The sequence below is a fragment of the Sus scrofa genome, chromosome X (genome assembly GCF_054392235.1).
Source record: "Sus scrofa isolate SSC_HxYL_T2T_F1_AM1 chromosome X, Sscrofa_HxYL_maternal_Yorkshire_Landrace_v2.0, whole genome shotgun sequence".
Taxonomy (NCBI): domain Eukaryota; kingdom Metazoa; phylum Chordata; class Mammalia; order Artiodactyla; family Suidae; genus Sus; species Sus scrofa.
In genome coordinates this window covers 42,603,885-42,628,977 of record NC_139401.1, presented here as the reverse complement: position 1 = coordinate 42,628,977, position 25,093 = coordinate 42,603,885, and the positions used below count along the sequence as shown (strand labels likewise).

Below are 25,093 nucleotides of genomic sequence, written 5' to 3'. Positions count from 1 at the left end.
CAAGGATATGAAATAAAATACTGAATATGGGAGAAGATATAAGCAACAGTAGACTCATCAGCTATAAAACAATTGTGTGACATTAGGTAGGGGGCAAAACAATGGTATCACTCTATTAAAGTTGGTATCACTCTATTATAAAGGGTGTACTCTATTATAAAAGTATAAAACAATCAAGATGCATAATCATTGACCTGATAAATAAAACGAATGAATCTGAATGTAGCTTATGGAAAATGTGCGCAAGGAGGTCTGTCAAAAGGTTTATTTAAGAATTTTGGCACGTAAAAGAGTAAGCTTCAGCTATCTAGAAACTTCATTTAAAATGAAATGCTTCATTCGTCAATGATACAGACTTAAGGTATGACTGGGTACCTACCCCCTGTGTAGCTGAGTCCACAGAATGTTCTCAATGGCTTTATTTGATCTCATCTGTGTTAATTTTTCCCAGATACTTATTTAAAAAAAAATAGAAGTACTTTGTGGCTGAAACCTTTGGAAGGGGTTTTTAAGAGTCCGACAGCTTTTAAAATGGGAAAGACAAGAGGTGAGCACCATTCTGAGCCCACATTTGTCCTAAGATAGAGAACGTAGCCTTCGTTTCCAGAATCACTCAATTTCACGTCTTTTGTAAATCTTCATGAAAGCACGTGAGGTTAGAACAAGAGCCCAAATTTCCTTTCCATATTTGATGGCCTCAAGAAATAGCAGACATCTGTCACGTGTATTTCAGTGCTTATTTGAAAGAAATTGGCATGATGATATTTACTCGAAGGTAACCTGTTAAGACATATTTAAGTTAACAGATCTGCCCAATTTTACTGTGGCCATAGGAAAAATGAAAAAAAATAATGCCACGAAGGGGCCTTCAGAAGGCCAGGGTCTCCCTGAAAAGGCACCTGCTGCTTTTCTGGCACTGGCAGAGAATGTTCAGTGAGTGAAGTGATGTCTAGCCACCTTCCAGGAGGACAAGGACAAGCCTACGGCAGCCAGTGTGACGCGGAGCCAATCAGGAAGGCCTCCTGGGGGCACAGTCTGGCCACCCTTCACTCACCTGGGGAGCTCCACAAACATCCCAGCAAGTCATTTTAAATATCATACCTTGGTGAACATTGTCCTCTTTCAGAAGCAAAAGGGACAAAAATACCCACTAGCACGAAGCCTAGACATCTAGAAACCTCCCGGGAATTAGAAGCGGTCAGAAGATTCCTGAGGCGGCAGCCCACATGGTGTGGTCTGCCCCCCACCGGTCTGAGGGCCTGAGTCCCACCTCTACCGCTTTCTCCCATTGGAAGGGGAGCTGCTCGCCACAGGGAGCTGTGAGCCCATGGGTTCCCGAACGACGCTTGAGCCTTTAGCCAAGGACCCCAAAGGACCATCATGGGCCGGCCCTGAACCTACCCAACCTCTAGAGATGGAAAGTCCACTGCCTCCTTTGCACGATCCTCAGGCGTTTTATGTTAAACGGGAGAAAAACAGGACACAGAAACTGTTTCTTATGAGTACATCAACTTTAAGTTCTTGAAATGAAAAACTGATCACAAGGTTATTTCCTACCAATCAACACCAGTTGGTTTACAGACAAATCGCAAGGTGGAACTTGATCTTACTGAAATCAAGGAAGTGATACACTGAGATTAAACTGAGGAGTTAAATCGGTGCACTTAAAGGTGATCTGATGACACAGGTGTCAATTTGTCAACGTTTTGCTTTGGATGATACTGGGAAAGGATAAGCAGAAAGCATGAGGCCGAAACTTCAGGATCGGGTCAGCAGCCTGAATTTGTACACGGCAAGCCACAGGGCAGTTACCGAGGTGGAAAATCCGATGATCTTAAGCAGCCCGGTCACGGAAGGCAGGTTTCTCTCCCAGAAGGTGCGGGTGATCTCAAAAGCTGGAACATCCTGGATGAATGAACGCAGATCATTAGCAGAAAACCCTTGCACGGCCAAGGAGAGGCAAAACACGTCTCTACAATCAGCATGTGGATCTGCCCCGAAGAGTGGCATCTACAATGACATCAGGGCTAGAGGAAGAGAGATTTCTTTTTTGGGTCAAGCCACACAAGGTGTGCAGAAGTTTCAGGGCCAGGGATTGAACCTGTGCCACAGCAGTGACATTTCCAAATCCTTAACTGCTAGGCCATCAGGGAACTCCAGGTAAGAGATTTTTACAAGCAATGCATGGCTTATGGAGACGGAGCTCCCAAATTTACCTCTGATTCAGGTTCTCGAAGCCATATGTCTTTCTTTGACACCTTCCCCAAAGCATTCAAGATCTGAAAGAAAGTCACCATGGTCTTATGAGATGAGGTTCTGTAGGGGGCTTTTTTATTATCATTATTTTCACTTTATTTTGGGGCCTCGCCCAAAGCATGGACAAGTTTCCAGGCCAGGGACTGAACCCACACCACAGCAGTCACAACACTGGATCCTTAACCTGCTGAGCCACCAGGAAACTCCAAGGTTCTGTAGTTTTGACAGATTCAAGGCCCTGCTGGCCACAGATGAGCCCCAGGGGTGGGATGAGGGGCAGAGAGATGGACATACAGCTTATGGGCAGCAAGATCTGGAAAGATCAGGAAGTTCCCATTGTGGCTCAACAGTAACGAACGTGACTAGTAGGACATGGGGACACGGGTTCGATCCCTGGCCTCGCTCTGTGGGTTGGGAATCCAGCATGGCCGTGAGCTGTGGTGTAGTTTGCAGATGTGGCTCAGATCCCGAGTTGCTGTGGCTGTGGCCTAGACCGGCGGCTACAGCTCCGATTAGACCTCTAGCCTGGGAACTTCATATGCTGCAGGAGCGGCCCTAAAAAACAAACAAACAAACAAAAAAGATCTGGAAAGATGAGATGCCAGTTTTGGGGCCGGATTCAGGAGGGAGGGCAGCGCAGCTTTGTCTTACCTCTCTAGCCGCCCGTTCGCCGGCTTCTACTGCTCCTTCCATGTAACCGCTCCATTGTGTGGCAGTCTCGGTGCCAGCAAAGAATATCCTGCCTACGGGCTGGCGGATCACCCTTCAAGGGAACAGAGAGGTGGCAAAGAGTTACCCTGAAAGGTGCTGCGGGGAAATGAGCTAATCTCAGCCCTCATTTACTCCCCAGAGACAAGGAAAGTCAAATTGTTTCCAACCCTCCACCCACGCAACTCAGCCAAAAGCAAAAGGCTCCTCCTTGTTTCCTGGGCCCGTGCCCAAGGATCTAAACATCCAAGCCACAGACCATCAGTCACTACAGGTAATGCTGCCCTTTTGCTAGCCAGCCAGCATTAAAATATAAGAACATGCTTTAGGGAGTTCCCTTAGTGGCTCAGCAGTTAACGAACCCGACTAGGATCCGTGAGCCCTCAGGTTCGATCCCTTGGCCTTGCTCAGTGGGTTAAGGATCCGGCGTTGCCACGAGCTGTGGTGTGGGTCACAGACACAGCTTGGATCTGGTTTTGCTGTGGCTGTGGTGTAGGTCAGTGGCTACAGCTCCAATTAGACCCCTGGCCTGGGAACCTCCATATGCCGAGGGTGCAGCCCTAAAAGAACAAAAAAGAAAAGAGAAAAAGAGAAGAGAAGATGCTTTAAATCCACACCCAGATTTCTTTGCTGTGCGTTTCCTGTTTGCAGTCCACTGTGCTACCGATGGTAAGGGGGGTGTTCCTCAAACCCCAGCCACGAAGATACTCCCAGGGTGCTGGGGAGGAACCGTGGTGGCGAGTGGGAAGGCAGAGAGAGGAACTGATTTCTAGCAAAGGAGAGACCTGAGGGATTATATGTCTACCTTCTTAAAAAAAAAACAAAAACAAAAAAACACCTCTGGGAGTTCCCTCTGTGGCGTTAACTGGGTTAAGAATCTGGCTCGGGTTGCTGCAGAGATGCAGGTTCAATCCCTGGCCTGGCAACGTAACTTAAACGATCCAGCGTCACTCCAGCTGTGGCTTGGATTCAACCCCTGGGCCAAGAACTTCCATTTGCAGTGAGTGCGGCCATAAAAACAAAACAAAGCAAAACAAAAAAACTCTCTGTGAGGAGTTGCCGTCGTGGCGCAGTGGTTAACAAATACAACTAGGAACCATGAGGTTGCAGGTTAGATCCCTGGCCTTGCTCAGTGGGTCAAGGATCTGGTGTTGCCGTGAGCTGTGGTGTAGGTTGCAGACGCGGCTCGGATCCCGCGTTGCTGTGGCTGTGGTGTAGGCCGCGTTGCTGTGGCTGTGGTGTAGGCCGGTGGCTACAGCTCCGATTGGACCCCTAGCCTGGGAACCTCCATATGCTGCAGGTGCGGCTCAAGAAAAGGCAAAAAGACAAAAACAAAAACAAAAAAAACCACAACTCTCTGTGAAGTTAGCTTCTATGGATTTATCTAGAGACCAGCTGAGGGTGGCAAAATGGGTCTTCTCTTACAATGAGGTCTTGGTGAAGAGAACCATGGAAGGGCTGTGCTAAACGAACAACTGTCCCCTCCTACCTTCTGGTTTTTTATTTTTTTATTTTTTGTTTTTAGGGCCTCACCTGCAGCATATGCAGGTTCCCAGGCTAGGGGTCGAATCAGAGCCGCAACACCACAGCCACAGCAATGCCAGATCCCAGCCACGTCTGTGACTTACACCACAGCTCCTGGCAACGTCGGACCATTAACGCCCTGAGAAAGGCCAGGGATCAAACCCGAATCCTCATGGATACTAGTCTGGTTCGTTTGTGCTGAGCCACGACGGGAACTCCTGTCTCTCTCGTACCTTGTTGACTTTGATTCCTGCCATGTCTGCAGCCGCTTTCATGAAACCCCTCACTGCATACCTCCAGCCCAAAGGCCTTGCCCTCAACCCGCTGGCACGCCCTTTTCTAACTCAGGAATCCATGGCTTCATCTCTTCCTAATCCTACTCCTCTCTTCTAGACTTTTACCTTGACTCTAGAGCTATTCCAGTTAATCAATACTGTTATCACTAACAGCGGCTTTTCATCCTCAACTTGAGATATGACAGAAAGAGCCAACACTAATTGCCCTCTGGAAAAGGAACTGTAAAAAGCACCCAAGACCCAAATAGGTTTTCCCATGAATCATTTAATCTGCTATCGGATATTGATGACTTGCACTGAAATACTGCACGACTCTAAAACGATTGTTACATAAACAAAAATGGAACTAAAATCACTGTTTAATTAAGAATTCCATTAAGAAAAAAACAATCCTACTGTATAGCACTGGGAACTTTGACTAGTCACTTATGATGGAGCATGATAATGTGAGAAAGAAGAATGTATACATGTATGTGTGACTGGGCCTTGCTGTACAGTAGAAAATTGACAGAACACTGTAAACCAGCTATAATGGAAAAAATAAAAATCTTTATAAATGAAAAAAAAAGAAAAAAACAACCAAGGGAGTTCCCATGGTGGTGCAGTGGTAACAAACCCAACTAGTATCCATGAGGTTGTGGGTTCGATCCCTGGCCCTGCTCAGCGGGCTAAGGATCCAGTGTTGCTTTGAACTGTGGTGTAGGTCACAGATGCAGCTTGGATCCTGCATTGCTGTGGCTGTGGCGTAGGCTGGCAGCTGTAACTCCGATTCCCCCCAAGCCTGGGAACTTCCATATGCCTCGGGTGCAGCCCTAAAAAAAGCAAAAACGAAAACAAAACAAAACAAAAAAAGAAACAGGAATGTGGATTCCTATTTCTGAAATTCCCACTGAGGGCAGAAGATCTAAACAGATATTTCTCCAAAGAAGCAAGACTAATAGCCAGGAGGCACATGGAAAGATGCTCAACATCACTGATTATTAGAGAAATGCAAATCAAAACTAATATGAGGTACCACTTCACACTGATCAGAACGGCCATCATTAATAAGTCTTACAAATAACAAATGCTGGAGAGGGTGTGAAGAAAAAGGACCCTTCCTGCACTGTTGGTAGGAATGTAAGTTGGTACAATCACTGTGGAAAACAGTATGGAGATTCCTCAGAATGCTGAAAATAGAACTACCATATTCCTGGGGATATATCCAGATGAAACTATAATTCAGGAGTTCCCGTCATGGCTCAGTGGTTAACGAATCTGACTAGGAACCATGAGGTTGCAGGTTCTATCCCTGGCCTCGATCAGTAGGTTAAGGATCCGGCATTGCCATGAGCTGTGGTGTAGGTCGCAGACGTGGCTTGGATCTGGCGTTGCTGTGGCTCTGGTATAGGCTGGTGGCTACAGCTCCAATTAGACCCCTAGCCTGGGAACCTCCACATGCCATGGGTGCAGCCCCAGAAAAGACAGAAAGACCAAAAAAGAAAAAAAAGACAAAAAAAGAAACTATAATTCAAAAAGATACATGCACTTCTATGATCACTGCAGCAATGGGAACAACCTCAATGTCCATCAACAGAAGCTTGGATAAAGAAGAAGTGGTACATATATGCAACGGAATATTATTCGGCCATAAAAAAGAATGGAGTAATGCCATTTGCAGCAACATGGATGCGACTATAGATTATTATACTAAGTGAAGTAAGTCAGAAAGAGAAAGACAAATACCATATGCTATCACTCATATGTGGACTCTAAAATATGACACAAATGAACCTATCTACAGAACAGAAACAGACTCATGGACAAGGAGGACAGACTCATGGTTGCCAAGAGGGAGGGGCTTGGGGGAGGGGTGGAGTGGGAGAAAGAAATAAAACAAAAAATGAAGTAAAATTCCCATTGAGCTTTGCTTATCTATTAAGTTGGATGCAGGTCTTGAATCGATTGGTATGGTATCTGGGTTGTACCTTCCATACTGAGTCATGATCCCAGGGGGGAAGTAGGCAGTGTAGCAGCCCCCCGAGTACTGCTCCTCACACCAGTTCTTCTCTTCATAGTGCACGGGCTGCAAGACAGAGAGGAGAGAAAATTTCAAAGGGAAGACAAAGCTAAAATGCTACCAGTTGACAATAAAAAGATCTTCTGTGCTTTAACAAAAAGTTTTTACGTTAAAAAAAAAAAAATAAAGCAAGTTCCCATTGTGGTTCAGTGGAAATGAAGCTGACTAGCATCCATGAGGACGCAGGTTTGATCCTGGCCTTGCTCAGTGGGTTAAGGATCCGGCGTTGCTGTGAGCTGTGGTGTAGGTCGAAGACACGACTCAGATCTGGTGTTGCTCTGGCTGTGGTGTAGGCCAGCGGCTACAACTCCAATTAGAACCCTAGCCTGGGAACCTCCATATGCTGAGGGTGTGGCCCTAAAAAGACAAAAAAATAAATAAAAGCAGCCCTGTTTTTCTAACTGAAGGGGAAACACAACAGTACCAGGTAATGGCCTTTTGTGGTACCAACTGACAAAACATGTATCCTTGGACTTTTTCAACCTCTCGTCTAGGAGACACATACTCCACCATCTGGAAGAGGGCATCATCAGATTGCAAAAGACTTCGAAGTCTTTTTTTTTCTCCTCCTTTTTATAGCCACACCTGCGGCATATGGAAATTCCCAGGCTAGGGGTCAAATCGGAGCTGTAGCCGCTGGCCTACCCCACAGCCATATCAACACCAGATCCGAGCTGCATTTGTGACCTACACTGCAGCTTGTGGCAATGCCAGCTCCTTAACCCACTGAGCGAGGCCAGGGATCCAACCCCCATGCTCATGGACTCTATGTCAGGTTCTTAACCTGCTGAGCCATGTTGGGAACTTCAGATTCTAATGTCTTTAAGACCCCATCAACAATCAGGTTCTTGAAAGGTCTGCTTATATCTCTGCATTCTCTAAATAACAGACTCTACTTCTCCAACTACCAAGGCATTACTGCTGAAAAAAAGGGTGGAAGGGGGGAGGGAAAAGCTAAGCAGGGTGTCTAAGAAAAAAGCTTTTTTTCAGAACCACTTCTCTCAGCTGGAGATGCGAAGAATGGGAATGCTGCTAAACAGAGGATAATTAAAGATGAAACATGTTTCCCAAGGGACTTGAGAGAACCTTCTCTGATTTCCCTAACACATTCTGCAAGTTTATTCCTTGAACAGTTCAGAGATAATCCCCTGGAAGAGCCTCCCAGCTATCTTGGTTGGATGTTCAAAAAGAATTTCAGTCTCATAATCGCTTTTGAATTCCTCAATGAACTGTGAACTGAATCTGCAGATGGAAAAACAAATTAGTATGACTTCGACCCAGGCAGAGAGTCCAGATTCAGTCTATCTTATCAAGTAAGGACCACTGTGCCTTCAGCCACAAATGATGATAGAGTTGGGATTTTATTTTGCAGCACTTGGATGACCTGGCCAGGCAGGCAGGACCTGTGTTCTGGGAACTGACCTCACCCAGCCTGGAGATAATACTCGAAGCCCTAGGCTCTCATGACCACTGGCTGCCAGTTGTCCAGTGAACATTTAAACAGCCCAAGGAGCTGCTGCATCAGAAACTGCCTGCACCGGCAGCAGCTTTTAATGGCCTTTTGTGATTGCTGAAGTTAATCCTCCGGCAAGCTTATCCCTTTATACTCTCTTCACAAGACTGTCAGGAAACCAGAATCTGCTTTGCTTTACCACTTAGAGCAAACAGAGCAGAACCTGCTAGGAAGGAAAGCTAGGGATTTCTTACATGTAAAGCTTCTTGAGATCCTAGCACTTTGGCGTAGAGCTCACAGATTTTCCGCTTTCTATAAAAAAAGAACGAAAAAAAAAGTTAAGGAAGAAATAACTGATGAGCATGGAATAAACACAATGAGTTCTGGGGCTCTTGCCAATGAACCAGATTTGTTAAGGGAAAAATGAAAATCAATGGTCTTCTGTGACTACACACGATGAACAGTGCCATGAATCTCTGCACTCAGATTAACCTTCTTTTCCTCAACACAGTCACGTGACTTGAAGATTCAACAGAATTTTTCTTCTCTTTTACAGTTTGGCCCCTTCTGGTACCTAATACCATATCTATTCAAGATGAAAATGTGGAAAATGAGTCTAAATTAAATTCCGTTTTAGGAATCGATTCTAAATCACTTTTCTGGAATATGTAAAATTCTAAAATAATTGGAGTTCCTGTTGTGGCGCAGCAGAAACGAATCCGACTAGCAACTGTGAGGTTTCAGGTTTGATCCCTGCCCTCGCTCAGTGGGTTAAGGATCCGGTGTTGCTATGAGCTGTGGTGTAGGTCATAGATGTGGCTCAGATCTGGCATTGCTGTGTCTGTGGTGTAGGCCGGCAGCTGTAGCTCTGATTCGACCCCTAGCCTGGGAACCTCCATATGCAGCAGATGCGGCCCTAAAAAAAAAAAAAAAAAAATTCTAAAACAATCCGTTTCATCAGTCTGCAATAAGTATGATGGTGTCTTTTGCTACTTATATTTTAAAGATCAATGAATACATGAAGCACATTCAGTCTTTAAAATATAAAATATGCTACACTAGGAGAGGCCTATAGTTATTCCAGGCTAGTGATCTGTTATTTGACAGAATGGTCTGTGGACAGAGAACTGAGCCCAAAGGGCATCTTCGTCAGGGTGGGGGTGGGCATGATGCACTAGGTCATGTTACTTCAAGCCCAGGGTTTGGTCATCCTCATAATTCATTATGTAAAGGACCAGCACTGAACACAGCACATATTATACCTTAAAAATAAAGAGCTTAATTTATCTAAGTACTTCTTGAAACAGATACATTTTTTTCTTTTTTGACCACACCCTCAGCATTTGGAAGTTCACACGCCAGGGATCGAATCTGAGCTGCAGCTGTGACCTATGACACAGCTGCAGCAATGCCAGATCCTTAACCCATCGTGCCAGGCCAGGGATCAAACCCGCAAGCTCAGCAGCCAACGGGAGCTGCTGCAGAGACAATGCCGGATCCTTAACTTGCTGCACCAGTGGGTAAGGATCTCCTTGAAACAGATATATTTTAAACTCACAACCACTCTTGGTGAAATTAGAAGTTTTAATTTACTAAAATCATCCATTTTAGAAATGAATGGTTCTATTTCGGGAATTGTTTGAAGAAGTTCACACAGATTCAGTTATACACTTTAAGTTTTACCTTATTTAGTCTTCATATAGTTTAAAGTGCTCCAGAGTATTTTTTTTACAGACTAACAAGCAATTGGAAAAAATGTGGCAAAGGGTTCACATCTATAAGACTTAAGTTTTAAAAGCTAAAGAGACAAATGGCAAAAAAAAAATAGGTTGAAGGAGGGAAGCAAAGGTTATACGTACAATAAATAGATTTTAAAAGATAATTATTTAATGTCGCAATTATATTAGAAAATATTTTGAAAATGTGGTCTCTTTGGGAGTTCCCTGGTGGTACAGCAGGTTAAAGACCTGGTGTTGTCTCTGCAGTGGTTCTGGTCACTGCAGTGTCGATCCCTAGCCCAAGAACTTCTGCATGTCACAGGTGCGGCCAAAAAAAGAGTGTCCCCTCTGAATAATGAACTGAAAAATGTAACTTTATAAATGTATCTAAATGCTCATACTTACACCATTTATATACCTCCCAGATTCTCCTGCTCATGGCTATTTAGCGTTAAGTCAAGAGGAGGAGGTAGAATTAAAAATGTTGTTTACTGATACCATTTCACCATGGAAGGTTTTAAGGGAAGTACAAATGTCACTCCCGAGGTGATGTAACACGACATTAGGTGGCCATTTAAGCTCCAGTACAGACAGGCAAGGTTTGGTTTCCTTTAAGGAACTGTTTCTACTACAGATCAATCATGATCAAGGAAAGGCAGAACCAGAAGTCTCAAGACTACTGTCCACCTGTCTGTCTCTGTCTAATTGAAGGCCTTCATTTCAGACATGAGGAGGCTGAGGCTCAGTGCACTGAAGAGACTGGCTCAACATCGCTCAGCTAATTAATGGCAGGGCAGAGGGTCCACTCTCCTGAGCATCCTGCCTGTAGTAAGTGCTCAATAAAAATTGATCGAATCAAAATCCATCCTCAGTCCAGCGTGGTACCCTCTTTTCTACTCTGTGATGAGACTGATTCTTACCTACTTCACTTGAGTGTCCCAGGAAAGAATTTTGACATTTTGAGTCAATTAGAAAACCAAAAAGTATTGACAATCATTATTCTGAAAAGTGTACTAATGCTTAACTTATTTTCGGTACAAGTCATAATAGAAATAGAAGTCATTATTGACTGTATTTCACATTATTAAAAGAGTCAAGGATAAGTTCATACAAACACATCAGGAGATTATCTTCCCATCCCTTCCTCCCCTTAAAATTAAACATTTTTTGAAAAAAGTTATATAATTATCCAAGGATGTTGGAGCAATGCAGTAATTGATTAGGTGGGCTCTAAAAATAAAGAACATACCTTTTTATTTATTTATTTTTTTGCTTTGTAGGGCCACACCTGTGGCATATGGAAGTTCCCAGGCTAGGGGTCGAATCAGAGCTGCAGCTTCCAGCCTACACCACAGCCACAGCAACACGGGATCCAAGCCGTGTCTGCGACCTACGCCACAGCTCACGGCAATGCTGGATCCTTAACCCATTGAGCAAGGTCAGGGATCAAACCCGCATCCTCATGAATACTAGTTGGAGTTGTTTCCACTGAGCCACAATGGGAACTCCAAAACATACTTTAAATGATGGCCAAAAGAGGTCATTCTGCCAGCTGAATTTAGCCATGGTTTCTAAATCTGGCTGTTCATCATAATCACGCAAAAGTTTTGTTAAAAAATAAGTACTCAGGCCCCACCCCTAACCTACCAAATCATAATCTACCAGCCTCAGAAAAATATATTTTCCAAACATTCTTTGGGGGATTTTGATGCAGTTGGTTCTGGGAACCATTACTTCAGTCAATGACATTCAAAGTACTATGGGTGGGAATTCCCGTGAGGGCCCAGCGGAAAAGAATCTGACTAATATCCATGAGGATGCAAGTTCGATCCCTCGCCTTGCTCAGCGGGTTAAGGATCTGGCGTTGCTGTGGCTGTGGTGTAGGCCAGCAGCTGTAGCTCTGATTCAACCCCTAGCCTGGGAACTTCCATGTGCCGCGGGTTCGGCCCTGAAAGAAAAAAAAAAGTACTAAGGGCTTTGCTTTACAAAAACTTTTAAGAAGTTCAGTCACTATGTGGAATCATAACCAAATGGCTACATCCAGGCTGGTATTTATTTTACTATTAAGAAGGAGGGAAAGCAGGAAATCCAAAAGAAAATGTCAAGCTTAGTGTGGCATGATGGAAAAAAGTACACATTAGATGCTATTCTTGACTTTGTCACAAGCCAGCTGTGGAGTCTTGAACCAATCATTCCCCATCGCTAGACCCCAAATCCTTACCCTAGTGAGTGAGTAGGTGGACACTAAAATAGTTCCCTTTCTGACATCAAATCTCTTGGTTGCTCAAATAAACAAATACGTGTGCAAATGCAGGAACTCCTGCAGCTTTTCCCTGACTCGCAAAGTCATCAAAATAAACTCAAAGCAAGGCCTACTAGTGGATTTGCTGCTTAATGTTTACAGTAAATGCAGAGAAGAGTTTCCGCCATGGTGCAACAGGATGGGTGGCATCTCTGCAGCATCAGGATGCAAGTTCAATCCCTGGCTCAGCACAGTGGGTTAAAGGATCTGGCTGGGCTTGGATCCTGGCCGGGGAACTCCATATGCCATGGAGTGGCCAAAAAAGAAAGAAAAAATAAAGAAATAAAGTAAATGCAAGGAGTTCCCGTCGTGGTTCAGTGCTAACAAACCCGACTAGGATCCATGAGGGTGTGGGTTCAATCCCTGGCCTCGCTCAGGGGGTTAAGGATCCAGTGTTGCCATGAGCTGTGGCGTAGGTTGCAGACATGGTTCTGATCCCGCGTATGTCATGGATGTGGCTTGGATCCTATGTGGCTGTGGCATAGGCTGGCAGCTGTAGCTCTGATTCCACCCCTAGCCTGGGAATCTCCATATGCCAAGTGCATGGCCCTAAAAAGAAAAAATAATAATACAAAAATAAAAATAAAAATAAAATAAATGCAGAGAAAAGTATACATTTGCATGTATACTGGCTCTCTTCAAAAGCTAACAGAGGATTTAGGGCTACTCTAAAGAAGGGGAGCCCAAAAATGTCCAGCAGCAGCCCCCACACAGCCTAGCGAGTGTTTCCAGGTGAGAGTTCCAGGTAAGATGTTATGTGAACAAAAGGATTCCAAAGCAAAACAAACTATAACAAGGCAGAAAGAAAGGGAGCAAAAAAAAAAAAAAAAAAAAAAAAAAAAAAAGAGAGAGAGAGAGAGAGAAGCCATTGTTCTCAAATAATTGTTCTAGACTAGGAAGCTCGTGGGAGAAAACCTCAGAGCTGTGTTGTGTCCTCGATAATCAAAGGAGAATCAAGTTGCAATAAGGTGGAGCACCAATGTATGGATTTACTTTTCAGAAAAAAGTACATGTCACAGAACCTTGGAAAAGGGAGAATGGTGTCTTACAAGGTGATGGGGACTTGACCTCTAAAGTTTTTTTTTTTTTTCACAGCTAACATTCTCTGTGAATTTTCTCTATTCATCTTACTGGGAAACCCTACCTCGAAACCAGTGTAAATGGACACATATGTGTAACAGTAAATTAATACATGCATATGGGTAAGGGCTGAGTTGGCGGGAATACAAAGGGGTTGATTTGGGGGGTTTTGAGAATATTAATGAATTACTGCATTTTTCATAATGCGCTTATACTGTTGTTCATGCAACAAGCACAATAGAAAGCTAACCTTTTTTTATGTGTTTCAGATGGACATTCTTACCTTATTTCTTTATGAACCTTAGCAAGGCGGTCAGCTTTTCGAGCAAGGATGAAGCTGGAGAGAAAGAAAGGTTCCATGTGAATGATTAGGTGACAGTGGTTTATCTTTTTTTTTTTTTGTCTTTTTAGGGCTGCAGCTGTAGCATATGGAAGTTCCTGGGCTAGGAGTTGAATGAGAGCTGCAGCTGCCGGCCTACGCCACAGCCACAGCAATGCCAGATCCGAGCCACCTCTGAGACCTACACCATAGCTCACGGCAATGCCAGATCCTTAACCCACTGATTGAGTCCAGGGATCGGACTTGCAACCTTATGGATACTGGTCGGGCTCTTAACCCACTGAGCCATAACGGGAACTCCTATTTATTCATTTTTATGGCCACACCCATGGCACATGGACGTTCTTAGGCTAGGGATTGAATCCAACCTGCAGCTGTGACCTCTGCCTCGGCCTCAGCTGCAGCGACGCCAGATCCTTTAACCCACAGTGGTTTATCTTCCGACAGTGGTTTATCTTAAGAGTTGCCACTTCTCTGTAAAATGTTCTTGCCTCCACCTACTCCGCATTATTAAACTCTCCCTCATCCTCCCATTATTTCCGTCTATTGGAGCAAATGTTCTGCTGTCTTCACCTGCCTCTATATCCAAAACCCCTGCTGGGCTGTGGGCTTCTAAAAGGCAGGTCTACTTCTACTTGATATTTTACCCCCAAAGTCTGGCACAGTTGCTGGCATATAGGAAATGGAATGTTAGATGAATTAATGTTGAGTTAAGTGATTACCCCGGTAATGACCATTGCCACAGGCCAAGTACTGGATAAAAGCTGGAAAAACAAGTATCATTAAGTGCCTGCTGTGGGTGCCACAGTGATAGGGATGGAGTACAGGTGGTTGTGGGGGGGCCCAGTGGGGTACCTTGGATAGCGAGGGGGGCCTGGGGAGCTTTGGGAGATCACTGTGCCTTGGTGACCGCTTGGGAGGGCCATCAGAATGAGGCAGGTTTGCTTGACTATCGGGGAGGTGAGCTATGCCTCAGGTCATTGGGTGGGGGGTGGGGGGAGGCCTGCATTCAGGGTCACACCAAGGGCAGGAGTTTTAGGACCACCCTTCTGCTGATTTGAATAAGCTACCAAGACAGACCTAGTTTGACCTTAGTACGTCAAATATTCCCTTACCGGATACCAAGGAGGAGCTATGACTCAAAGAAAGAGGAAGAGGCGACCCCCACTCCCCTTGGGTTATAAAACTGTAGCCCACCTGATCCTCAAGGTACAGCCTCCTTGCCTGCCCGCTTGCATCTCTCACAAGCGTCCTATCTTAATAAATCTATTTCTTGCCTATCACTTTGTCTCTCGCTGAATTCCTTCTGCGTTGGGGCACAAAGAACCTGAATCTCAGTAAGTCCAGATACCGAATGAGTGATTCTAATTTAAAAACTGTGGGTTGGAGTTCCCGTCATGGCTCAGCGGTTAGCAAACCTGACTAGCCTCCATGAGGACACGGGTTCGATCCCTGGCCTTACTCAGTGGGTTAAGGATCCTTGCCATGAGCTGTGGTGTAGGTCACAGGCGCAGCTGGATCCTGCGTTGCTGTGGCTGTGGTGTAGGCCAGTGGTTACAGCTCCGATTCAACCCCTAGCCTGGGAACCTCCATATGCCAAGGGTTCGGCCCTAAAAAGACAAAAAATAAATAAATAAAATAAAATAAAAATTAAAACTGTGGGTTCAATTCCCAATCCAGATTTAGGCTGGGTTTGAGCCCCAGCACATGGGTTCAAGTCCCAATCTGGGTTCTGGCTCGGTTCATGTCATAAGCTCAGTTTCAATAGTGGGCCTCCCAGTTCCCCCTTTAGGACCAAACACTCATTAAGCCTCAGCTCACAGTTGAGCTCTTCCCTAGCAATTGCATTCAGCAGCAGGGGACTGCCTGGCGCAGGGTCTCAACCCCCTCCCAGAATGACTGGCTCCAGGGGTCTAGCCCCTCGCCTCAGTGCAAGGTAATCCCAGCTCCAGAGTCTCCCACGGGATGACTGAGGCCTCTGTTGAGGCAAAATTGGGCCCAACCTCTCCCTCTGCCCAATCCCGATTCCTTCCCTTCCCCACGGGAAGTGCTCCCCAGAGCAATTCCAGATAAACTTCCTGCACCCACATTTCCATCCCTGAGTTGGCTTCCTGGAAAACTGGCCTAGCACAGTCCTCAAATTCAGTGACTCAATTAAACTCAGTTATAATCTGTCTGCTTCCCTTTAATGAAATAGATTCTATTTATTATGCTGATATTACTAATTGCACGTATACTTTAAAGAATTGAATTGTGACAAGAAATCCTTAGTTATACTTTTATTAGAGAGCTTTCAAAAAACCCAAATGAAATTATTTCTCCATTTAAAAAAAGTTTTAAAATTGTATTTTTATTGTTGCTGTTGTAGACCAAAAGGACAAGTAGATCAGGACTGAAAATTCAAGGGCTGAAAACAAATATTTTGTCCTCTCCCTCAACCGCCCAATTAAACTGTTCCTCAATTTGATTGGCAATTCCTTTAGAGTTGTTATTCAAGATCATTCTGGGAAGCAAAGATATAAAATGTATTTGTGTTAACCCAGAATTTCAGAGGAAGCTATGGAGTGTTTAAGAAAACTGCACCACTGAAGTTTATGGAATATAATCATGATTGTGCTTGATTTAACTACCACTATATGCTGTGACTTGCCAGTGATGATTTTAGTTAAGTTTTAGTTTTATGGAAGAACCAATCATTTTAGACTTAGGCAGTGGAAATCCCCCAAATCTGATAAAAGACTAAATGATTTATCTGAAAACCTTTTTCTAAAGGGTAGTCAGCGTTGGCTATTTCTGTCAAACCTCAAGTCAAGAGCGAAATAACCTCTTTGATCTAATTGTCACTATAGACAACATTTAACTTTCTTCGGTGTTTTATTGGGGAAATCAAACACCTGGGCTTTGGGCTGGGAACATTTCACAGCTCCAAAGTACAAGGTCCTTTCTAGTTTCCAAAAGGCACTAGGTATCACAGACAGTACTGGGCAACTACAGCACCCCTATCTTCAAGGCTTTCATTGCCTAGAGCAAAGAGCAGGGTGGATGCCATTTGGCTTCAAGGCAACAACAGGGCAGAAGCTATCGTCCAGATAAAATAGATTAGAATATCATTTTTTAAGGTGCTGGCTAAAAAAACCCATTGCCATCTAGAAGGCTTCTGCAATACCTGTCCTTGTTAATAAAGCTAAAGGAAGCCCAGAAGAGCAGACACCACACTATTTCATTCCCAGAGCCAAAACATCAATGTTCTTTCATTTACAGTTGGATTGGTCTTGACCCAGACTCTCCTGAAACCTCGACCTGTTTTTCTTTGGCACATAGAAGGGGATGGCAAAGTGCCCAAACAATCTAGTAGGGTTAGACATGAAGAGGGTGCAACGTCCCTATAGTCATTAGATTGTGAGCACCTGCCCTTACCAGGGAGGCCGGTGCCATCTCTTATCTCTTAACAGCCTGAAAAGGGCTTAGAAAATAGCTTGTTAGCAGTCCAGTAGCACGGCCTGCTTGCTAAGTCCCTAGGGTCATGGGTCTGCTCCTTTGGATTCTGTAATCTCCCTGCAATAATGCAATGTGCAGGAGCTCAACTCTCCTACGGGTGAAAGGGAAAACCACGGGTCTCTAAAAGTCACTCAAGTGCTATGGAAGCTGGGCTCTTTTATTGCAGTGTGGTAGAATAAATAGCCCTTTTATTTGGATAGCTTTGAAGCAGACTAAAAGGCACGGCAACTGGGAGGCTACGGCACTCCTAAGAAATTTCTATCGGAAAGAAACAGAGCCCCGATTCCCTCTCCAGACCCCTAGTCTCTAGAGGACAGAGCAGCTGTGTGAGGGGATGGTCGGAAAGCGAAAGAGCTCTTCTCTTCCAGACACAGAACCCTGCCCTGGACCATCCCTGGTAAAGGACAGCCATGGAGAGACCTACTGGAAAAAGGCCGAACATTCAAGACCTCACTCTGCCTCGAGCTGCCTTGCCTAATTGGTCAACCATCTTACATCCCGGGGTAACAATGAACATACTAACATTTGCTACATAGTGATATCTGGGATGGAGAACAGAATCAAGCCCCGAAAACATAACTTTGGAAGGTTTTACAGGATAAAATAGTTCTCATTCTCGAATGGCTGTCAACATTCCATTAGGCAAGGTTGTCTAGACCTGCACTTTTCGCTCTGTCCTCAACATGTACGTTTTATGGGGGAAAGATATATGGGCACTAGTTCAAGGTGATGTTCACTTTAGTAAAGTTTCCCAGTGTTCTCATGCCGCATACTCTATTGCTTTAATATTTTAATACATGGAAACATGATATATCGTCTGTAGGGTTATTTATCATTGCTTGAGCTCCATTCCAAAACAACATGCTCTGCCAGCACCCACACTGATAGAGCAAATGCACACAATACCCCACACTAACTTACCCCATGATGGCGGGCAGCGATCCATCTGGCTTGGTGTCATCTAGAGTTATTGAAATCGGAGCTTCCTCATCTTCGATGATCATACAGCCACAGTAATCTTCACCAGGAGAAAATCAATGGGAGATTGACCTCGTCAGATTGGGGGGGGGGCATTTTTGTGTATATATATATAAAAAACTATTTCGCTAAGAGGAAGGTACATCTTAAGCTATTAGTCTCTGCCCCAACCTTAGAAGTTATTTCCTATGAAATACACACACTGACTATACACAGATGTTTGTTCGCCCAGACACATTAGAAAATGATCTACCTCAATGACCTTTACATCGAGGTCAGGTATGATCAATGCATGACCAATGACTTAGTCACAACAGCCACCATATCTGCCCAGACTCTGCCTCATTTAATCTTTGCAAAATCTTCACAGGAGGTGCTCACTGCTACCGGTTTTGGTTTGGTTTGGTTTTGGTCTGGTTTGGCTTTGGTCATGCCCACGGCATGCGGAAGTTCCCGGGCCAGGGATCGAACCGTGCCACAGCAGTGACAATGCCGGATCCTTAACCTGCTGAGCCACCAGGGAAGTCACTCCCTCACTGTTAGCATTTTACACAGAGGCTGATGTTGAGACAGATGAAGTGTCACAGCCGAGGCCACAAAGCCAGAAAGCAGGTGAAGCCCAGGAATGTGTGACTTTGAAGCAGCGTGCTTTCCACGGTGCTCCTTTGTCTCACTCTGCTCGAGAAGAGTAAGTGTCAAGACACATGCTAGGGGCCAGGTCTATGTGGTCCCATAACGGGAGGGACCTTTTCTTTCCCTCTCACTGCCATCAAGTGCTCTTGGGGCATTTTGTGTGGCCGGGACTATAAGGAGATGAACAGACGGAGATTTCTGATGCTTTCTCTACCAATTTAAAACATGTATCTCTCTCTTTTTTTTTTTTTTTTTTTTTGGCTGCCTCACAACATATGGAATTCCCGAGCCGGCGACCAGATCCAAGCTGCAATTGCGACCTATGCCACAGGTGCAGCAATGCCGGATCCTTTAATCCACAGTGCCAGGCCAGGGATTGTGCTTGTGTCCTGATGCTGCAGAGATGCTGCCAATTACATTCCACCACAGCAGGAAATCCAAAACACTTTTTTTTCTTCCTTTTTAGGGCCACACATGTGGCATATGGAAGTTCCTGGGCTAGGGGTCGAATCAGAGCTGCAGCTGCCAGCCTATGCCACAGCCACAGCAGTGCCGGATCCGAGCTTCGTCTGCAACCTACACCACAGCTTGCGGCAACACCAGATCCTTAACCCTCTGTGTGAGGCCAGGGATCGAACCCGAATCCTCATGGATGCTAGTCGGGTTCTTTTTTTTTTTTTGTCTTCTGTCTTTTTAGGGCTGCAGCCGTGGCATATGGAGGCTCCCAGGCTAGGGGTTGAATTGGAGCTGTAGCTGCCAGCCTACACCACAGCCACAGCAACTTGGGATCCGAGCCTCATCTGCGACCTACACCACAGCTCATGGCAACGCCAAATCCTTAACCCACTGGGCGAGGCCAGGGATGGAACCCACAATCTCATGGTTCCTAGTCGGCTTCGTTAACCACTGAGCCACGACGGGAACTCCCACAACACTTTTTTCTGCTCAGTGTGTAGTACACAATGTTCCCCCAAAGAGTGTGGTCCCGTCACTTAATACAACTGAAACATGAATAAGTGCAACCTACTCTTCTTCTTCCAAAAGGCCTCCTTGTAATACATCATGCACTTAATGATAGCCCCCATCGGAAGACGCTGAATTAACTGGTTTCTTTCTGACGGAAGCTCCGGTCTGAAGTGTATCTTGGCAGTCAGAGTTGGAGGGATGGCACTAATTACGTATTGGCACTAAAACACAGAGACACAAAATACCATCTCAAATGTGAGTTGCATTCTTTGCAGAGGGCATGAAACATCACATTTATCATTTTGAATGACACGGAGCGGTAACAATGTGCAGAATGAAGCCACTGTGAGGCAACAAAACAGAACAAGGCAGGTCAACCAAGGCTGGTGATTCGGAAGACTGAGTCAGAAATATGCCAGCCTTAATTACACCACTGCTTGGAACACATTCGGTTAAAAGCTGAAGACGACAGAAGACCCACTTAATATTCGCTCCTTTTGACAAATCTGAATTACCTCATAAAGTTCATGATTCAATGTCTCTACGATGATGTTGTCACCTGACTGGTCAACATAGGTGACAGGACACCTCAGCTTCACTCTGTCCCCGAGGAGGTGCATTATCCGTTCGCTTACTTGACCAGATCCGCCTACAAACTTCCGTTCCTGCAGGAGAAGGCAGGCAGGAAAGGAAATACTATAAAAACCTAAGGAAGGACAATCCTATTTGCCACTGATTAGAAACCTCCAGAAAATCACGGGCCATACCTCCACACTCTACTCTTTTTTTAGGGCCACACCCTCGGCATATGGAGGGTCCCAGGCTAGGGGTCAAATCAAAGCTGTAGCTGCTGGCCTACGCCACAGCCACAGCAATGCCAGATCCGAGCCGCACCTGCGACCTACACCACAGCTCACGGCAATGCCAGATCCTTAACCCACTGAGCAAGGCCAGGGATTGAACCTGAGTCCTCATGGATACTAGTCGACTTCATTACCACTGAGCCACGATGGGAACTCCTCGCCCTCTGCATTCTTAACTGTTGGAAGAACGCATTAGGACAGAAGCAACGTCTACCCAAACACCTCAGTCCTCATGCTCTTCGCAGCTTCTGGCAACAAAAAGCTGTCACCAGTTTATAAAATCAAAGAATCAGAAGGAAGATTCCCCTATTCCAGGGGCATCTCGAGTGAATGCAAATATCAGCAAGTCCATGAGCTTCAAATGTCCTGAGAGTGCAGTGCATGGCTACAGCCCTGGGACAGGGAGGGCGCTGTGCTTTTCTCAGGGCACACCGTTTTGGGTGTTTTTTTTGTTTGTTTTTTTGCTTTTGCTTTTTAGGGCTGCATTTGTGGCATATGGAGGTTCCCAGGCTGGGGGTCAAATCGGAGCTGCAGCTGCCAGCCTACACCACAGTTCACGGCAACGCCAGATCCCTGACCCACTGAGCAAGCGAGGCCAGGGATCGAACCCAAATCCTCATGGATACTAGGATTTGTTTCTGCTGCGCCACAACGGGAACTCCTCTTTTTTAAAATTAATTATTTTTTTTCTAGTTTCATTGAGCTGGGGATGCAGGTTCTACATCCCCTTGGTTTCTTCTTTTTCTTTTTGGCCACATCCGAGGCATGCGGAAGTTCCTGGGTCAGGGATCAAACCCTCGCCACAACAGTGACCTGAGTCACAGCAGTGACAATGTCAGATCCTTAACTGCTAGGCCACCAGGGAACTCCCCCACCTTGGTTTCTTAAAGCCCCAGCCAAGGGTTGTCTAGGCAAAACAGGTTCATGGTGCTCTTAAGGATCATGTGATCAGCACCAAATGATGTCTTAAGAAGCTAAATCACAGATGCAAAAATGTCTGGAAGTTTCACTGTGGGGGCAGAAGGGTGAAGGCCAGGTGCCTGCCTGTTCCCCCAGACATCGTTAAATGGTTCCCTTGAGCATCGGTCTGTAAGACCACAAGTGCTCTGCCCTGCTGCGATCCGCTACACTCACCACAGAAATGCTTTCAGCTCAACCTAAGGTCAGTCTTTCATACAGTGGCCTCTTGTAGAAATGTTTTTAGCCTGCTGTAGCAGATTCTTTGAATGGGTAGAAGTCCATGTAGGTAGACTGAGGCACGGGCCAACATTTGACAATTAGGTACCCTAATCACATTCCTCCAGAAAACCTGCATCTGCAACTGGTTATTGTTTTAATGATACCACCAAAGCTCTTCATAAAAATATTCCAAGAGTTTAAACCTAAATTCATGATCCACCCTTCCTCAGGAAACCTGGATCATTTAATTTATAATTTGACCTCTATTTTCCAAGAGTTACTTTGAATTTTAGTAGAGTGGAAAGACCAGGAACTATTTCCATCTTGCTCACTGTCCATTCTTCCATGTCTAGTATTTGTTGAACTAAACTGTTTTGGGGTTTTTTTTGGCTGTGCCGGAAAAGTTCCTGGGCCAGGGATCAATTGAACCCGCACCACAGCAATGACAACGCCAGATCCTTAACCCACTGAGCCCAACTGGGGAACTCCTAGACTAAACTATTAAAGGATAAATCTAAGTTCTCTGAAAAGATATTTGATAATGCTTTGAGATTCATAATCTGAATTATGCCCTCCAAAAGGTCATGTGGAGTTTGCCTACAAGTATCTTGGCTCCCCTGAATGAGGGATATAAATATAAAATATAAGTCAAGTACCTCAGAAAGTAAAACACAAGTTAAAAGGAGTGATGTGGGGGAGTTCCCGTCGTGGCTCAGTGGTAAGGAACCTGACTAGTATCCATGAAGACATGGGTTCAATCCCTGGCCTCGCTCAGTGGGTTAAGGATCTGACGTTGCCATGAGCTGTGATGTAGGTTGCAGATGCAGCTTGGACCCCAGGTTTCTGTGGCTGTGGTGTAGGCTGGCAGCTACAGCTCTGGTTTGACCCCTAGCCTGGGAACCTCCATATGCCGCGGGTGCATCCCTAAAAAGACAAAAGAAAAAAAAATTGACTGCCTTTGCTTTGCTAAAGCTAGGGGTTAAATGGGAACAACTCTTGGGACCACAACTTAGGGACTTCTGGAGATCTCCCATTTAGATGATAAAAACTCTATACCTTGCACTATGAGTAAACTGCTCCTAATTAAACCTCATCCATCAAGGCATCAAATTCCTAGAAAAGAGATACCATTTTCTTATGACAAGGGAGGGCCCCGAAACAAAGAATCTCAAAGTCTGGAAAATCAGGGAATCAGGAATCTGGCTTCACCACTGGTTTGTGGTGTGTCCAGCCAATAAGCCAAATGAGTTCCTCATCAGTAACGGAAGTGGCATGGAAGCTGGGCAAATGCTAGTGGGGAGCAAAAATTTAGAAGCCAACCTGTAGAATTTACTATTAAAAAAGTGACCATAAATCACTTGAATTAGAAGGAAGAACAGTCACTTCTATTCTATAGCAGTTAACATAAAATAGTAACTCTGAGACACAGAATGGGACAAAAAAAGCCTCATGTCTGGAACAGAGATGACTTTCAGTACAACAATTTTACAAGTACTAGAAGTTTTTGGAAATTAGTTGATTTTGTAATTTAGCTCTTCCTACATAGTCTAATCCTAACCTACCTGCAAATGCAAGGAACTGAATTCCCCAAAGCAAATTAACTCAAAATGAAATATTCTTCAGCTGTGAACTTATTTTCAGGAATGAGAGAAGGAAGTGAGAATTTTGTTTTCAGGAACAGTTTTTGGAGGTCGTTTCTAAAATTCATGTTTCCAATGCACTCATGTTTCAAAACAAGGAAGCAATTATTCAGATACTGCACTGGGTGAGGGCAAAATCACAAATGAAGTTTAGCATGAGAATGGACACTCCATACCTGGCCCCCGTTGGTAACAGAGAATATCCGGGTGGTGCCTCCACACTGCTTCACATACCACAAAAACCACAGGGCAGACACTTCGTGGGGTTCGGAGGTCACATTGATATTTACAAAGAGAGATGCAAACCGTTTAGCAGTCCTGGTCACAGAATAAGAGCGGAAGTCAGGAGTAAATACCTACCTGCTTCATAGGACGTTATCTTTTTAAAACACAATCGAGTATGGTTAGAAAGCATTTTGATGGCTTTGGAAAACAAAAATTCATGGACTCAATTTTTGAAGGAATGCATACTGTGGCTCTTGGGGAGAATTCACTTTTCCCTTACTTTTAGGAAATTATGGGTTAACTCCAAACATGCCAATCCCACTCCAGTTTAACAAGTCAAGATGCTTGTCAGGGTTCATTAAGGGGATATTATTTTCATTTATTTGAACAAACGTCCTCTCCTCTCCGTGTCCACTGCCCTACCCTGGTCCAGGCGACCACTGTTGCTCACCTGGGTTAAACAATGGTGTCTGCTCTTGGGCATCCTACCTGGTCATAAGACTACATACCCTCACGAATACTTCTCTACACTACAGCCAATTAAGTCTCTTAACAGTCCAGAAAAGAAAAAGCAAAACCACTCTGCTTAAACCCCTCGACAGCATTCATGGCAAAAGGCAAAAATCTTGGATATGGCCAATGTATCTTGCACCATCAGCCTCTCAACAAATTCTCCAAACTCCCCTCCCACCACTTCCTCATGGCATCTTTATGGTACGGGCATACTGTACACTCATTGCTAAAACTTGTCAGTCTTCCCATCTCAGGGCCTCCATAAGCTGTTCCCTGTTCTCTATACTGGAAAACACACACACACACATTTCTCACACTATTCAACCTTCCCATCTCCCATCATTATTTGTGGCTAATTACTGAAAGATACCACGCCTCAACCATTCATCCTTCCAGTCGGACCCCATCCACTGTGACTCATTCCTGAAAGAAACCATCCCTCCCTTCACAATTTTCCCGGTCTACCATGGCTCACTACTGGAGCATCATCCCCCTCACCAACCATAGCTCCTCTCTCCTCGCTCCACTACGACCCATTTCTGAAAGATACCATTCACCGCATCATCCATCTTCCCTGTCTCCCCATCACTGTGGCTCACTTCCGCAAGATACCAACAACCCACACCATCCACTGGGTCTGTTTTATCCAATTCATTGTAACTCCTTCCTGGAACATATACCCTCCCCATACCCGCATGTCCCATCTCCACTCACCTGCTGTGCTCATTCATGGAAGATATATCACCCCCCAACACCATCCATCAGTCCTGTATCCCTCGTCACCTGGCTCAGTCCCTTAAGATAGCATCCACTCTTCCTGTCTCTTCCAACAATTGGTTCATCATTAGATGATAACATCCCC

General features: G+C 44.9%; 1 protein-coding gene across 2 annotated transcripts in view; it reads right to left on the bottom strand.

Annotated features, from left to right (window-relative positions):
• Positions 1–1,492: 1,492 nt before the first annotated feature.
• Positions 1,493–25,093, bottom strand: part of MAOA (monoamine oxidase A) — a 77,131-nt gene continuing 53,530 nt past the window's right edge. The window contains exons 6-15 of one of the 2 annotated variants that reach the window (XR_014834590.1): positions 23,670–23,811; positions 20,327–20,476; positions 19,873–20,032; positions 18,156–18,252; positions 13,680–13,733; positions 8,551–8,608; positions 6,238–6,849; positions 2,908–4,521; positions 2,217–2,279; positions 1,493–1,905 (exon numbers count right to left, since the gene is read on the bottom strand). Coding sequence is in view for 1 of the 2 variants with exons in the window: in NM_001001640.1 (NP_001001640.1) it covers positions 1,759–1,905; positions 2,217–2,279; positions 2,908–3,019; positions 6,752–6,849; positions 8,551–8,608; positions 13,680–13,733; positions 18,156–18,252; positions 19,873–20,032; positions 20,327–20,476; positions 23,670–23,811 (1,081 nt within the window). In the remaining variant the exon portion in view is untranslated. 2 annotated transcript variants of the gene reach the window in all.